The sequence below is a fragment of the Tenrec ecaudatus genome, chromosome 2, assembly GCF_050624435.1.
Source record: "Tenrec ecaudatus isolate mTenEca1 chromosome 2, mTenEca1.hap1, whole genome shotgun sequence".
Classification (NCBI taxonomy): Eukaryota; Metazoa; Chordata; class Mammalia; order Afrosoricida; family Tenrecidae; genus Tenrec; species Tenrec ecaudatus.
Window position 1 is genome coordinate 94,116,838 of NC_134531.1, and position 17,620 is coordinate 94,134,457.

General features: G+C 41.4%; 1 protein-coding gene across 4 annotated transcripts in view; it reads right to left on the reverse strand.

Annotated features, from left to right (window-relative positions):
* Positions 1-17,620, reverse strand: part of MCTP1 (multiple C2 and transmembrane domain containing 1) — a 669,880-nt gene that overhangs the window by 177,380 nt on the left and 474,880 nt on the right. For all 4 annotated transcript variants that reach the window (XM_075543074.1, XM_075543073.1, XM_075543072.1 and 1 more), the window contains one exon: positions 16,485-16,604. In XM_075543074.1, coding sequence (XP_075399189.1) covers positions 16,485-16,604 — 120 coding nt within the window. The remainder of the gene's footprint in view (positions 1-16,484; positions 16,605-17,620) is intronic.

Below are 17,620 nucleotides of genomic sequence, written 5' to 3' on the forward strand. Positions count from 1 at the left end.
CACTGGTTCTAGTAATGGATTAAAAATACTGACAAATGGCATTTTTCAGTTTACAATCTATTTTATTTCCTAGTTCCTTAAACGCAGGTTAAACAGGCTAGTCAGTTAGAAATCAAAGCCGGGGAGTGTTCATCTCGGCTCTATGTTTGGGGCAGGGGTCCTGCACTCAACACGGGGTGATGGGGGTATTTTTTCCCCTGGGGATTTACCTCCCTTTCTTGGGTCTCCTTTAGACAATTTTGAAATAATAATTTTAAATTATCATGCAATGCTGCCAAAATTTTGAAAAAACTAGGTGGCTCTCGGGGACAAAACCGTGCTTTGTGGTCGTCACACCCCTTAGTCAAGACTAAATTAGACACGGGCCTGGCTACGTCAGGACTTCAAAGCACTTTACACTGATGATTTAATTTCGCTTTCTTCACTCCAGCGACTCGAATAGCAATAAATTGGTGCGCTAAGTTTGAAACACACACACACACACACACAACAGACACACATCATCTATATGATGAAATAAGAAGCAGCTACAATTTCTAATAATATCTCAAGTGTGCCCAAATTATTATTATCTCAGTACTATCACTCTGTAAAGGGATAGTTTTCCATTATAATGATTAATTTTGTTCCAGACTAATTGAGAACTATGTAATTTTCAAGGAAATTTAGGAAGAGGGAAATACAATAAAGTAGAATCAATTTTCCTAAATAGTCTAAACCACATATACTACACACACACACACACACACACCCTGGCATTTATTTAGTCAAATGGAATGTTAGGCCATGGGAAGGTTCATCTGAGCTACTATTAAATCAATATGGATCAATATAGGTGATTTAAACTGTTTTATATATATTCAAAGCCTGGGACACATTCTTAAAGGAGCTACGTTTACTTTGGGGAGAAAATCATTTATATTACTTAGCGCTCAAGTGACCATTATTTTACTTGTTTAAAATGTACCTCATTTAACCACAGAATGAACTCTAATTATTCTTTATTACTATGCAAATATCCCCGCATAGTATTTGGGGATGTGCTATAATCTCGTGTGACTACAACTAATAAAGTCCGTCAATACTAGGGATACACTCATTACTTAAACTGCAAGACCACTACGAAGTAAAGGCAGCTATGATGTACTACTACATTGGGTAAGCAATTCCAGATCAACACATTCTGTAACAGGAAATACCAGGCATCAAGAATTCAATTTCATTTTCACAGAATTCTCCAGGACATTGCCAGGCAACTAGTTTCCCTTGATTATGGACAGTTTGAGGTAGAAACGTGTGGCTATGGCATGTGCTCTCTCTCTCTCTCTCATCCGTCTTCTGTTCTCAGGGTTGCTGGATTGGAGCATCTACTAGTCGTAATGCGGAGAGAGGTGGAAAGACTGTCTCTTCTTGGCACGCCACCTTCCCTGTTAGCATCTCAATGTCTTTTACTGCAAAATGATCTCTAGGCGCCCTTTCAGTGGTCACACTCGTGAACTTAGAAACCTGTAAAATATCCACCTTTGAGGGCCTGTTGCCTTTGCTGTTAGGGTGGTGCTTTGTCCTGGAAGTGGAGTTGGGAGGGATGGGTTCCTTGAATCTTGAGAACCCAACCATGACATTGCCATTGTGGGGAACATGAGCTCCAAGTTAAACAACAACATCAACTAACAATAAAGGACCTCCTTCTTGTTTGCAGGTTGGATGCCTATTAGGAAACCCCTCACTTTTAACAATGCCTGCGTGACAGTGTTGGATTATCCAGTAAGCAAGATATGCACTGACTCACTTTGTTTATTAACCTACTGCAAACGCTTTCACATGGGTTTCACCATGTGGTGAATTGTTCATTACAGATTAGTAAGTAAGCACACGTAAGCCCATGCTTAACTAGCTTAGTGGGTAATACTGCTGTTTAGAGTTTTGAAATCAAATTTTAGTAGGAAGGTGACACCATAAGAATTTAAAATATACACTTCAGATAAAGGCTAAAGGTCTCTCTTATAAATACCATTTAATTGGCTAAATACATTATACGTTCTTTCAGTGGAAGAAATAAACTGTAAAACTATTCTAAAATATAAAACTAGATACACAGTGATTTTCTTAGTCTTTCACTATTGCTGCCTCATTAGAAAAGGGCACTCCACGATCCGAATTTCTATGTCAATTAATTAATTTTCCCCGGGTAGTGGTCTTCATTTTACTTACAACACTTCAAAATATAGCACCTCCTCTTTTACAACCCTCAGTACCGTGGACTTCCAAAAGAACAAACAGATCTCCCTTGGGGAAGCACAGCCAGGGTGCTCCTTACAGGTAAGAATGGTGAGACTTCATCTCCTGTGCTTTGGACACTTTGTCAGGAGACAGGTGTCCCTGAAGAAGGACCCCATGCTTGGTAAAGCGAGGGCAAGCTACAAAGAAGAAGGCTGGTCACGATGGAATGATTGTTACAAAATGCTAATAGAACAAGCATTTTCATTGTTTCAAATGGCTTTTCCATTTCGATTTTTTCCCAAGTGCCTGCCTCAGTGGGCTCAAGCAGAAGCCTAGTTGTGAATTTGGAGCAGGGCATGGCAGTGTGCAATGTTGTTGGACAGCGGGTTGTGATGAATTGAAATGGACTCGATGACACCCAACAACAACAATAACAGGGGAGACAAGCCATTAAGCATGTGACTACTGGCCCAAATGTCAGCAGTTGAAATTTCCCTACAGGGGCCTGGGAGGAAAGACCCGTAAAGACCTTCTTCAAATGACGGCGGCCACTGAGAGCCTGTGAAGGAAGCGCCGCTCTATCCTGACAAGCACGGGGTGGCAGGCATTGGAGTATACTTGATGGCAGCTGGTAGACCAGTATTTGGGTGATGATTTGGCTACTTTGAAAACGGTGACCTGCTTCCCCCCCCCCCATCAAAAAGTGCTCCCTAACCGACTACAAGAGAGATTATTTCATTTCCCAGCATGTTATGAAAAAAATTAAGTCAAGTGTTCTCGTTTTAAACATTTGAGCATTGCCTGAAGTCCAGCTGGCTGGAATTATCTAGCATGCTAACTCCTATAAAATGCTGTCGAATTAATTATCTGTGGCTCAGAGAGAAGAATGAACAAGTCTGAGTTAGAAAAAAAGTAGTCAGAAGGTCCCTCAGAAGCGATGATGGCGAGACGTTGTCCCACAAGTTTTGTCCCCGGAGGAGGCCACGACCCTTGGTAAAATGGAGGGTCAGCAGAGAAGACGCTCCATGAGGTTGAGGTTGACAGGGAGACACGGGAGCAACTGCGAGGGTGACTCAGGATGAGACGCTGCTCTACGCAGGGCTGCTATGACCCAGAGGCACCTCAGCTGCACATAGCAACAACCAACGGCATAGGAAACATGGTCGCTTTTGCTTCTTGCTCATAAGCTCAATGGTAAAAGTATCGAGTCATGTGCTGAACTGGGTCACTAGCCAGGAGGAAGAGGCAATAGAAGGAGCATCTTCACTGGTTTAAGAGGCTCTTTGATTCCACAACTTCTTTTTTCCTGCCCTTCCAATGAAGATCTAATGGGTAATCAAGCCAATGAAGTGTGCTTTTATATCTCTGACATCATGATATCCATTTTCGAATGTTAAGATTATTTATGAGACACGAACAGTGCAATGTACAGACTAAACCGATCAAACCCTCATAAGGAGAAAGGCTATTACTTAGGGCAGGATGGATGTTCTTCCCTCTGTTCCATTTATGAAACACAACAACGAACCCTTGGACTTGGTGCAGAGACGAAAACGCTTCTGTGAGTCTCCATAAGGGAACCAGGCAACGCTCTTTAATCTCGGTAAAGCCATACACGATCTTTCTTGTGATGCGACTCCAGCGCAGCCCAGGATTTTGTATACAAAAAGAAAACAAAAACACCCCACTGCCACAGGGCAACCCTACCGGGCAGAGTATAATGACTTCACGGGGCTTCTACGATGGTAACTGTGTCTGGGGACAGAAAGCCTTCTTTCTCCTACAGAGTACCTGATGGGTTTTGAATGCTGACCTTGTGGGCCGCAGCCGAATGCTTAACCCACTGTGCAACTTAGAGGCCACACACTTTCTTCCTCCAGTCAGATGATCAATGAAAACTACAGAAACTCCAAACTAGACTTCACCCCGGAGAGCACCAAGGTGTCTGCTTAGACTTACGTTCCACCTCCTTTAGGGCACACATTATCAACAGGGTCAAAAAGGAGGGAAAATCCGACCTTAGGTGAAGAGTGAAAACAGAGAAAAACATGTAGACATGGAAATTATTTCTGCCTCTAAAGCTTAGCACTCTGATAAAAGCTTCTTCTTTAATATTTAATTTATCTCAATAAATTAAAATCTTCTCCTTAGGTGTTTCCTGTGTGAAAAAGTCGGACATAAGATCAAATAAAAGCCACATTTTGTCTCTAAAATAGTTTTCCCTCCGTCAAGTCGTCTATTTTACTATAAATATGTGCGTCTGCTTTCATCTGACGTCTAGTGCTCCTCGCTTCGCAGCTTCTCGGTTTTCCTGCTTTGCTTTTGAGGCAGGTGCTGATGCTTGGTGTGCACACCAGAAACGGGCACTTTTCATTTGCACACTGTGACTGACCTCGGGTGTGACCTCTCTCTGAGGGCTGGGCCTCTGGCATCCGCTCAAAGCAGCAGATGCACCCCAGAGTCCCAGCTCCCGCACTCCCCTGTGGGAAAGCACTGCTAACGCCACTTGGGACCCAGTGTGCTGGTGGGGACACTGATGAGAAGAGAAGGGCACAGCAAAGCAGGAGCGCCTTCCTTTCTGGTGTTGCAGGCTAGCATCTAGCCTGGGAAAAGAATGTGGGCTTCCTTCCAAGGTGTGTCTTCATAATAGAGAAAAATGGAAGCATGGAACAGCAGAAAGCACTCTGTCCCTGCTTCTTAATGTTCATCTGATACCCAGAGGCATTAAAGGAGGAGTACATGACCAAGGTGCATCAATGACCACATTCCTCCTGCAATTTACATCTCATAATTTATGACTCTTTACCAAATAAAATTTATATAATTATCTCATTCATTTAATCTTCCTTTTTAAAGACATTTCATGTAAGAACACCGTACAATGGAATCTGGCTCGTCGTTTTGCTCAGGAGGAGTGTCCCACAATGGAAGTTGAAGTTGGAAGGAAGAAAATCCTTCAGAGAGCAGAGCCATTCATTTAGGAACCAGGGTCAGACGATGAGATGGTTTTTATTTCATTATGTTCATTATTTTATGTTTTTATCCTAGTGTGTGATGCATGGGAGAAAGACGGACCCTTCTACTCCTGTAAAGAGTTACAGTCTCGGAGACTCACAGGGCATTGCCATCCTGTCCTACGGGGTCGCTGTGAGTCGGCATCAGCTTTGATGGCAGTGAGTGTGTCAGGCTGGGTCCTCTAGAGAAACAAAATCAGGACACGCATCCATATAAACGGGAACTTAATTTCAGGAACACAAGATATATCAAGAAAGCAGCCCACACAGCCCCAGTTCAGCTCCCATCTGTGGGTCAGATGCTGGCTGGAGAGACTTGCCCACTCAGTTGCCAAGCAGAAAACCAAGAAAATGAAGCAGGAGAGGGAAGGACTGCAGGCAGGTTGAGACGAGGCTTGAGTAGCTCCAAGGCAGAACCATGCCAGGCTGCCACAGCTTCTGGAGCCAGCCACCAGATGGTGACTCCCAGCCCAAGACTCGGGAAGCCACCTGCAGACTCTCAGGGAGGAGAAGCTAGAGCACCGATTCTCCACGACAAACACTGCACCCACTGGCATCGAGTCCATGCTGACTCATGGAGACCCTGGAGGGCAGGGTAGCGATGTTCCTGTGAGCCTCGGAGGCTGTAATTGTTACGGGAGTAGAAAGCCTCATCTTTCTCCTATGGAATGGCTGGTTGTTTTGAAGGACTGACCTTACGGATTGCAGCCCGACTTGTAACCACAAGACCGTAACATCTCTATATAGAAATAAACCGTGGCCTGAAGGACATGTCAAAGGCTGCGCCCTGCACCTTATGAGAGGCCTTATCGTCAAACTGTTGAGGACCCGGGCCCAGCCAAGTTGACACAGGTCCAACTAGCACATCTAGCTAGCACTATTGTAAAATCTGAAACATGTAACTAATTTTTTTAGGAATATGTTGGAAACATTTGAGGTGAACCAAGAAAGCAGATGGAGACCTCTCCCACCTCAATGTTCATTGCACACATTAGGGCTCACAGGAACGCTAATTCTTTGATGTCACACGGCATCGTAGAAATGCTGGTCATACTGGAGGGTGTTGCATTATTGCAGCATAGTGCCAAACCACCATCAACAGCACTACATGTTAGAAAGAGCTCTATCGTTTTATCTTCCTTAGTAACCAACAAGAACCCTGGTGGCTTAGTGGGTATGTATTGGGCTGCTAACCCCAAGGTCAGCAGTTCAAAGCCACCAGAAGCTCTGTGGGAGAAAGTAGTGGCTTTCTGCTCCCAGTAAACAGTTGTAGCTTCTGAAACCCACAGAGGCAGTTCTGCACTGTCTTCTAGGGTTACTGTGAGTCAGAATCAATTCAATGGCATGAGTTTGTTTTTTTGGTTAATTGCTCATTGAGGAAAATTTGTCCATATTACATCATCCTACGTTCTGATTTTGGATGACAAAGGAGGAACAAAAGAGATGATAGGAAACAACCTGTGTGTGAAATACTATAGAAGTTTAATTTTGTAATAATATAAAATAGAATTTAGCAGAAATAAACTATTTAGAGAATAGTAAGTTCTGTGGGTTTTAAAAAAATTATTATTATCTCCCTTCCAAAGAACAAAAGACGCACTTGCTAATGACAGCTATTAAAGTAAACACAAAGGTAATGGTCCCTGTGTAACAAGCACTAAGTGCTACAGAGATCTGGCGGCACTGTTAGGGATGTGTTGGGCTGCTAACCTCACGGCCAGCAGTTCAAAACCACCAGCTGTACCGTGGGAGTAAGATGAGGGTTTCCACTCCAGCAAACAGCTGCGGTCTCAGAAACCCACAGGGATAGCCTATCTTGCAGGGTCGCCATGAGTTGGAATTGACTTTATGGCAGTGAGTTTGAGTTTGTTTTCAGAAGTGTGGATTGGAGAAAGTGCTCTACTTTTTATATTCCAGTTACATAACTGATACAAAGTGGAAATGACTGTATTTAAAAGGACCTACATAGAAATAAGGTGTCGGGGGGGGGGTGGTGGTGGTGGTGCGGTATACTGGGTAAAGGTTTGGCTGCTAACCCAAAGGTTAGTAGTTCAAACCTGCACAGAGGTTCCACGGGAAAAGACCTGGTGACCTGCTTCTATAATGAGGATGATCAAGAAAACCCTCTGGAGCAATTCCACTCTGGGACCTGTGGTCTCGATCACTTGGGACTGACTTCACGGCCCTCACCACCACCACCGACTGAACTACTGACAGCACCATACTTTGAGAAAGATGAACGCCATCAAATGTTCTTCTTTTGCGAATATACAGTCTGCCACATTTTCTAAGATTCAGGATTAATTTTAATCAGTAGGGATCTGTCGTAAAACCGAATTCACTTCTCAACTGTAATCTTTGTGAGACTTTTCTGCTACTCTAAGACTTTTTATACAAGTCTTTGTGAAAGGCATCAGTTAAGAAAAGCCGATTTGATTTTTTTCACAGGCCCATGTGTGACAAACCTTCCACCCCCCTTTGTTGTTGCTGTTGCATGCGGTCAGACTGGTTCCACGTGCAGTGTCTCTGTGTGGCACACAAGGAAGCACTGTGCTCACAGTCATTTCGGGGTCTGAGCCCCTGCTGCAGCAATGGGGTCAATCCATCTTGTTGAGGGTTTTCCTCTTTTCTGCTGATCTATTTTCTGAGCCTCATGCTATCACTGGAGACTGATTCCTCCTGGTTACAAATCCACAGCATGGTAGACGAAGCTTTACCTACATCTTTGCTTCTATGTATGGAACAGTCTGCCTGCTCACCTTCGAGTACAGAAATTTATCCATTCTTTCAACAATCCAGGGAATATGTAATATTTTTATCTAATGCCATTCAAATGCATCAATTTTCCATTGGCCTCCTTTATTCATTTTCCAGCTTTCACATGAGGTGATTTAAAACACCTTAGTCCTCAGAAGGATATCTTTGCTACGGAACACTTTAAAGAGATCTTTTGCAACCGATTTTCCCAGTGTAATACGCTACTTGATTTCCTGACTGTAGCGTCCATGGGTATTGATTATGAATCCAAGTCAAATGAAATCCTTGACAACTTCCATATTATCTCTTGTTTACCGTGATGTTACATACTGGTTCCGTTGTGAGAATGATTGTTTTCTTTATGTTGAAGGTTGTGGTCTTCAGTGATGGACGTATGTGCATGAAAGTCCCCTTTGATGCCAGCCAGTAAGGTTGTGTCATCTGCACACCGCAGATCGTTAAGGAGTGTTCCCTCAAACAGGATGCCGAGGTCTTCCTCAAGTCCAGCTTTTCAGACGATGTGCTTAGCATACCGATGAAGTAAGTATGCTACAACCCTAACAGACACCTTCCTGATTTTAGGCCCCATGGCATTCCTTTGTTCTGTTCTAACACCCACCTCTTGGTGTATGTACAGGCTCTGCATGAGCACAATTACATTGCTGTAATTTTCATTCTTTCCAGTGTTATCCATAATTTGTTATCCTTACACACAGGTAAACCTTTTTCTGGTTTCAGAACCTATTCTTTGCTGTCAGCTAAATTCCATATACATTAATAATAATATCCCTTAGGGGGGAGCATGGAGGGAGGGGAAAAATGAGGAGCTGATACCAAGGGATCAAGTAGAAAGCAAATGTTTTGAGAATGATGATGGCAACAAATGTACAAAGGTGCTTGACACAATGGATGTATGTATGGATTGTGATAAGAGTTGTATGAGCCTCCAATAAAATGATTTTAAAAATAATATCCCTTGTTCCCTGTTCTCTTCTGAATCCAACTTAGATTTATGGCAGTTTCCTAGTGCTGTAACTGTTTTAGGACCAGCTGTTTTGCCATCAGCAAAAGTTTACTTGTGATATTCATGATATCGTTTATTGATTTCCACATTTTGTTGGATCTCCTTTGGGCACCAACATGGATCTCTTCCAATGGATGAATGGATCAACAAACTAGGGTACCCAAAGTGCAATGGAATCCGATCCAATAGGAAAACCTTCTGAAGAATCTGTGAAACACCTCAGAACCTGGGTAGACCTGGAGGATATAATGTTGAGTGAAAGAAGTCGATCACAGAAGGATAAACGTAGGAGTCTGCAATTATGAAAAGTCAGGAAAAGGTTTACACATAGAGAAACATGTAGACAGCTACCAGGGAGGAAAGGAGAAGGAAGGAAAATTCCCTAAGTAGATGACAGGCCTGCATTAATTTTGGTGAAGGGAGAGACTGCACAGGAGGTGTTAGTGTGGCACTACTGAAGAAAATAAAAGGACACCGAGATGCACAAGCCTTCCAGGTAACAAAGGCATGCACACAAGCAATCCTGGCCTGTCTGTAACCACAAACATTGATTTCTACGTGAATACACAGTCAACAGGCAAGATGAACAGAATGAGTAAGCAAAGGATGCTATGCTCCTGCCCATGTACATGTTTGGCCAAAGGCATTTCTAAAAACATTTGTATTTTCTATAAGTATATCCATGTTTATAGAACAGAGAGAAAAGGTATGTAAACGTTTAGCCACAAGCCAACACCGGAGGGAATGAGCCGGCCTGGTACACAAAGACAATGCTTTGCAAGTCGCTTTGGTTCATAGCTCAGTTTGGGGTCTTAAAAGCTCTTGAGCAGTCACCTGAGGTGCAGCAATGGGTCTCTGCTCAGCTAGAGCAAAGAAGAGGGAAGAACGTCAGAGATGCGTGGCAAGGATTCGTTCACTGGAGTACCATACCAGAGGAATCTCTGCCCCCACAAACCTGAGACCAGAAGAACGAGATGGTATCGACCTACCACTGCTGACTACTGGGAAAAGGATTGAAATAGAGGTCCTGGGATGAAGAGAGAGGAAAAATGTAAAACAAGATTCCAGATCATAAAAAGACCAGTCTTAACTGGTGTGATGAAGACTGGCCCCAGGTCATTTTAGGGCTGGCACTGAACTCACCTTCCTGGCTCTGCTTTCAGTCAAACAAGAGATGGGCCTCTATGGTAACATAGCAACAAGGAGGGATGCACTGCGGAGATCCATTAACCACACAGGTTGAAAGGGTAGCATTTTGCGCAGAGATAAAACTCGGAAGACAGAAATGGCGAGAAAAGAAACTTGAATGGAAAGAGTGAACAAAAGAAGGAAGTTGGAAAAGTATTGTTGCTTCGTTGGAATTGTAATTAATATCAGGAAATCAAATGTGCATGATTGGTGAAGATAAAACCAATTTTCTCTGGACACTTTCACTCAATAATAACATAAATTTCTTGGCATAGGTAAGTGAACACTCCCAACTTTTAAAAAACATCTCAGTTGGTATTCTCTCAATTCTTAGAACTTTTTTTCTCCTGCCAATGTCTTCAATGATGTTATGAATTCTATGATGGTTAAGGTTGTGTGTTAATTGGCTGGGATATCATTCTCATTGATTTTCTACTTATGATGTAGTTATCTCCATGATAGGATCTAATATAAGATAATCAACTCCATGATGAAATCTGCTAAGTCTAGCCAATCAATGGAAAAGGGAGTTTCTAAATATGTGGCCTGCTTCCAAGAACATATTAACTTTCTGACGAAGCTCCTTTGATTTTTGCTAGATCTAGATTCTTCATCTGATGAATCATCTGACCCTTAGTTCTGTGACTTCAGTCAGTAACCTACCATATTGTCTGCTGATCCTGGGATTCATTATATTTTATTGTCTACGAGTCAGCAGCCTGTCATTTTACATGCCTACTTTGGATTCATTTGCTTCCACAGCCAGCGCTCTGGCATTTGACCTGCCAATCTTGGGTTCAGCAGCCCTGTGGCTACACTTGACCCATGAATTCAGAACTTCTAATCTTTACAACTTCAAGAGCCCTTTTCTTCCAGTACTGAAGGACTTCCAAAAGTTGGGAAATTTTCCATTATGTTTCAATGTAATTTATCGACAATCTTTTTTTTAATGTTTCCTCAGACAAAAATAAACTGTTTTGGTTTTGAGTCTCTAGAAAACTCAGTTAAAGACAGAGTCCTAGAAGGAAGAACTTTGATTTTTTTAAAAATTCCAAATGTTTTCCCTTAGGAAGTCATATTTAACTGGAGGGAAAAAAAATAAGTATTTGAGTATCGGTTTGATATGGTGGCATGTCCAAATGAACTGAGAATATAATCTATGTGCACTTACTGTCTGTATGTAAAGTTGACCACTAGAATATTTTAAGTGCTAATATTCTTGACTTTATAAGAATTTTTAGACAAGTTTGGAGGGATACAATTTTCTAAATGAATGAAATCCTATACAGACTACTCTTTTTCCAGATTTCAATCAGAAATATGAAATATATATTTACATTTTATATAAAATAAATCGAAAATACTGTTTAATAAACCTAATGTTGATCCCAGAGGGACTCCTAAGGGAAAGATGGGGAAAAGGGCTTGGATTTGTATAAATTTTAGGGAAAATAAAAAGCATACGACTAGGACCATCCGTAGCAGGTCATTTTGGTTTAGTACATGTTTGTTTGATTTTTAAAGTTTCTTTTGTTTGTCTATTGAAAAGCAAGTAACAAAAATGGACGCAAATTTATTTTTTATTTTTTTGCTGGCACCGAAAGACAATTGTAGCAGCAACAACAAAAAAACAACAAAGCTTTCTATAAACATCATTTGCAACTTGCTATAGACTTGAAGCATATTTTTGCTTTCGTGCTATTCCTGGTATTTGTCTATTACATTTTCAAGATAGATAGAAATTTCTGTTTAAAATTGCAACCGGCCTTCACTATATCGAGCACAATTATTTTACATTGCTCAATATTAAGAAAGCTGAAACGTGAAATGCAAATGATGCCTTTATGCTCACATTTCTAATTCTTCTTGAATCATACACCCTTCCGGCCCCTCATCACGAAGGCCCCTTAAACTGTCCTTGCTGTTCGCCCTAACTTTTGGGAACACACCTGTCACTTGTTAGGGGCAGCGGGCTTCCACACAGGAAGGGCTCCGTGAGGTCTCCTTACGAGCCGAGTGCCTTCAGACGGCTGTGTCGTGTTCCTATTCCTATCGTCCTTGCAATTCCTGTTCCCCCTTTTCCTGTTTCCTACATTTCGGCATTGATAGATTTATTTATTTTTTTATACTTTGGCTACACAAAGCTGCCTCCAGTCATTTTCTGCATGCATCATTTCTGCTTTTCCTCTTGTCGTGCATAATGGCCCAGCTTTTCTGAAAGTCGCCGCTGTCCAGAGTGTGACCTTTTGCTAACATGGGGAATGAATGAAGGTGGAGCACAAATGCTTTGGAAGCAAAGGAGAACTAGGCATTTGAAAAGAAGCCAGAAAGGAGCGAGTAATGAATCAGGGTGGCCTTGTTGAATTGCTGTAGGGGAATGCTTGGTGTGGACACAAAAGGGACACATGGACCCCACGGAGAATCCCGGCAGAGAATCTCAGGGAGAAACCTGCTTTGGAGTCTGGCCAGGAGAGACGGGAGAAGCCGGTGGTCCTCCCGGTCTTAGCAGAAGCGAGTGCATTTCACGAAGGACAGTTCAGCGTTCAGACATGCCGTTTGGAACACAAGGTAGTCTGAAGAGTTGATGTCCCTTCATAATTCATGTTCATTGCTCCTCTAAGTAAAATATGTGTCTCACTTTAGTTATTCTGTTAGGAATTGTACTTTAAAGGCAGGAGGACATTTCTGATAATGCACATCTTAAACTTTTCATTAAACTACCAAATTTAAATTCTACCTTTTTGTGCACTCTGACATTTTTGCCTGGCATTTTCATTAATTTTGCGACATACATAAATGTAGCTGAAATGTTAACTGATCAATACTTTGTCTCTCTCATGTAGCACTAGCGTTCTATTCCCCAAGGACCATACAGCAGAACAGAAATTAAATGTGTAAAATATCAAATGTTAATGTTAAACACAGTGCCACTCAGTGTATAGCGACGGAAAAGGCTAAAACAATTCCAAATGGACAGATGGTACCACAAATTATCTACAATCACATTTAAAGATTAAAGTTTGTCCCGTAAAATATTTCTTTGACACACACTGAAGTGTGTCCTTTTACTGATAGCTCAGTTGTCCAATTATTTCTGTGCTCATTACAGTGAGAAATGACACTGCTGGAAAGAGAGAGAGAATGTGCACTCTTTTTTTTAAATTCCGTGTTGCACCCACTGACATCCACAAGAACACAAATGTCTGGTCAAGAGCATGATGAAAATCAGGCCCAATTTATGAGACACTTCCGTGTCCACAATAGATGATTCCAAAGACGAGTCCTTCCTTCTATACCACACGTGTCCGTGTATGCTCTTTGGCATACAACATTCATCGTAAACTTTAAAAACCTAATTCGTAGCACACAAAAACCTGAAACGTGTTTCCCTATATTTTCTCTCTCACCTTCCTGATGGATTTCAACCTCAAATACTGTCTGCCAGCTTTGAATCTTCCCCACAGCCCAGAGGCTGAGGTGCATTACCCCTTCATGGCTTGGGCTCACCACTTTATCTGACATTGGAATAGAAATATATTACTTTCCCCATGTTGCTTTTATTATTCAACATTTTGGGGGGACAGTAAAATAAGTAAGTAAAATTAAAATCGCAAAGGAAAAAGAAGACACATGTACAAAATTACAAAGTTACTGTGCTGGGCCTAAAACCAAGCACGCCAAATAGCAGTACAAAGGCATGTGTTCCACGAAGCAGCTGCATTTATAGAAAAATGGGCCAAGTGGAACCAATATTATAATAATAGACCCAGGATCCACCAACAGGGAATGATGGGAACAATATGTTTGTAACAATAGGGTGCTGCTCGTACTCTTCTCCAAATGGAAAGCAGTTCTTTTCACTAAACTGGCCTAAAATGCTCTGCTTAGGCAAGGAGATCTTGGAAACATTTTGTTTATAAATATACCGTTTAATATCTGCAAAATGATGGAGTAGCCCATGGTAGCCTGCCCCTGTTAGAGCTCTGTCAGCAGGCAAAGCACAGCCCCCTGATGACCTCACGGATAGTCTTTAACTTTCCTGGGTCACAGTTTCTTCCTCTTGATGAGGGGAAAATTATATTATTTTCTCAGAGAGTTGTTGGGAATATTTAATGTATTGATTCATGAAAAGCATCTGATAGTTGCCTGGCCTATAGCCCAGTGCTAGGGAGTGGCATGGTATAGTCTAAGGTAGAATGCTCACTGAGGGTTCCCTGGCTGCACATGTTGGAGGGAGCAGAAAGCTTCATCTGTTTCCTTTCATCTGATGGCGTAGGTTTGAACGTCTGACCTGGCAGTTTGCAGTCCAACATGTAACCAAACGGTATGTCACCAGGACTCTTCCCATATAGTAATTGTGTCCTAAATGTTTTACAAGGCTCCTCTCTCATAAAGAGTTCCAATCTTGGAAACCTACAGGGGCGGTTCTATCCTGTCCTATAGGGTTGCTATGAATCAGAATCAACTCAGAAGCAGTGAGTGAGTGATTTTTAGCACAGGGCCACCAATCCTTCTTCCTATCCTTGTTTTACGTCTTCTCCTCCCCCCTCTCCCCCACCGGCAAGTTTCTAGCATTCAGCTTACATTTCAGAGGACAGAATTGGTTAGAAACTGATCACCTGCTAAAAGAGATACCATCATATTTCTTCCCTTTTGAATTTTGACTCTCATCATAAAAGACTCGGTCATATGTACACATGCCCATGTTTGTAGGAACTCCAGTGCACAATTTCCCCCACTTTAGGATCAGAAGGAAACTGCAAAAGGCTGCCATCTTGAATCTATTTCACACGTGTGGTCTCCAGAAGTCAGAAGGAAAGCTTCGGAAGACTTGCACAACGTATCACCATGCTAACAAGTGCCTGAAGAAATCATGTAATTACATATATGTCCCCTTTTCCAAATGTCAAAACAAGGGGTCGGGGTTGGGACTGACTTTGCAGTGTGAACGAAGACAGCAACATAGCCTGTTAAGTAGGATGTGCAGAAAACGGCCTCTGGCTCAAGCCTTCTTGAAACCTCGATGCCGTAGCTTAAAATAAAGGTACATAGAAACTCCATATCATTGTTTTCCTCATTAAAGTCAAAGTACCCCTGTGATAAGGAAAAATCAAGATAAAGTTTGCTTAACTGTACCAACATATAATTGCTATGTGAACGAGCCGCAAAGAGGGGCAGATTTTCCTTTCTAAAATGTAATGATGATGACAATCACTTTCTCTAAAGAGACAGCAACTTGTCTATGGGAAGCGGGCCGACTAACTTTCTGGTAACTTACGGCACAAAGGGACATCCCCGCTCTTTGTTCCATGTGCTCAGGCATTAATGAAAGTCCTATACACGGGCTGAGAGGAGGACAGAGCTCCAAGTGCTAAACAGATGTGCCTGCGCTCATTTGAATGGTAACATTGAAATGTTGATTTGTTACTCTAATTAAGGCTGTTCTTGTAAACCCTCACAATGTAGTCATATTCTGCTAAACTGGCAACTCCAAGGAAGCATAAGGTACTCATATTCTAAGAAACACAAAATAAAATAAAGGAGTTCAAAAGAAGGGTTCCACTTCAGGCTGAAATCGCGACTAAGCAAAACTAACGCAGGAGCAGAAACTCCCAGCTACAGCGCAGACAGAAGTGTTCTTTTGGATTTTCTCACTTTGCAATTGGTCTCATCAGCAGTTTTTAAATAACTGAAGTAAAAGGCTACAAGATGAGCTTTGTCAGAGGGCGATTTGACCCTATCAAATCCTCATTTGTGCCTTAAAAAGACCCCTGGAAATCTCAGAAATCACAAAATGTCTGTTCTATAGGTCATTTGTGTTTCCCTTGGACTCACAGATTAAAGTACTAGCGAACCAAGATCTTACTGGCAATGGTTTTTATCACTTGAAAAACTTTACAGAAGAGAATAAAATCAAATTGAGTTGGTCAAGATTATTATTATTATTTTTACACTAAGAACTTTTCTGGACTTTCCTATCATCAGGATGTGGAATTATACAACATGTAAAATTTTTACTTTTTAACTGCCACAAAGGACAAATTATATATTGGCTGAGATGTCTTGCATTCCGGAAATCTGAGGAGGGAGCAATGTATTCTTGGACTCAGACCATGTATAATCCATCAGGTTCCTGCCCACGGCAAATCTGTCCAGTCAAGTCTTAAAATAGGAGTTTTAAAATGGCCACATCAACATAACTGTTACTGTAGCCACAGAAACATGCCGCTGTGATTACTGAATTTAATGCATAACAATGTAATAATACAGTATGATCATACCACAAAAGCAGCGAGGCTCCTTGGGGGGGAATCCCAATCAAAGCAACTATTAACGTAGTAGGCAGCGTTTATGAGCACCATGACACAGCGCTTCATTCTGATAAAGTTTCTTAGCAACAGCTGTAAAATAAAATAAAATATGATTAGATTTTACAAGACTGAAAACCAGCAGCTTCACTGGAAAATTCTTCAAGCTTACCCTGATTTCAGACTGACTAAGAAAGGCAATAAAGCCGCAAAGAATGTACTGAGCAATTTGGCTTGCAAGTTACAGGAGAAGAAGACTCTTTGGAGAAAGTGTGAAGAAATGAATGATAGAAATGATTGCTCATGAACTAACGCGTTACTGTGGGTTGGTGGTTCATTGAACGCTTTAATTTCAAGCTATTCAAAGTGAAGTGGATAACTAGGAATTTCTTCCACATAGGGTCCTAGTGTTGCTATATTAACCAAAATAAAAAGTTTTCATTATTTGATAAGATCCACCTCCTTTCTTTCTTACTATCATATTCTCTCTCTCATCTCTCTATTACTATCTTTTTACCTACCTATCATCATCTCTCTCCCCAATATAAAGTTACACTTAGTTTGTCAGAATTTTAGAGTTGGGGGGGGGACTAAAGGTTATCAAATGCTTTATAAAATTATTTATTAAAATTCATTTATCATCATTTAAGATTGCAAAATAAGCTATGATACAACACAGAAAATAATCGCCCACAGGTAGGTGGTGGTTTGAAACAATGCATATGGCTAGATTGGTAAGTAGAAGAGTCATGTATGTACTAGTTCATATTGTATTACTTCCATATATTCTTCAATGCTGATTGGATATTTTAAAGAAGCAACTACCTTCAGTTTATCGAGGTCATATAAATAGATACATGTATATAAATATGTGCATGTATGTGCATGCCCGTTTTAGCAAGTGGTTAAAGTGGAGATTTCTTTCAGGTAAAGGAAAGGATCTCCTGTTGGCTTTCTTCCTTGGTGCCTGATCGCTTTCTTCACAGAGCTACTTTTCTCCCTTCTAGCTACTGTTGCAGCAAAACAACATTTAGACATTAGTTACATTTAGACAGAATGTTGCATTTGTAAACCACCGCTGTCTTTAAGTTACCAAAGACTCCACTGAC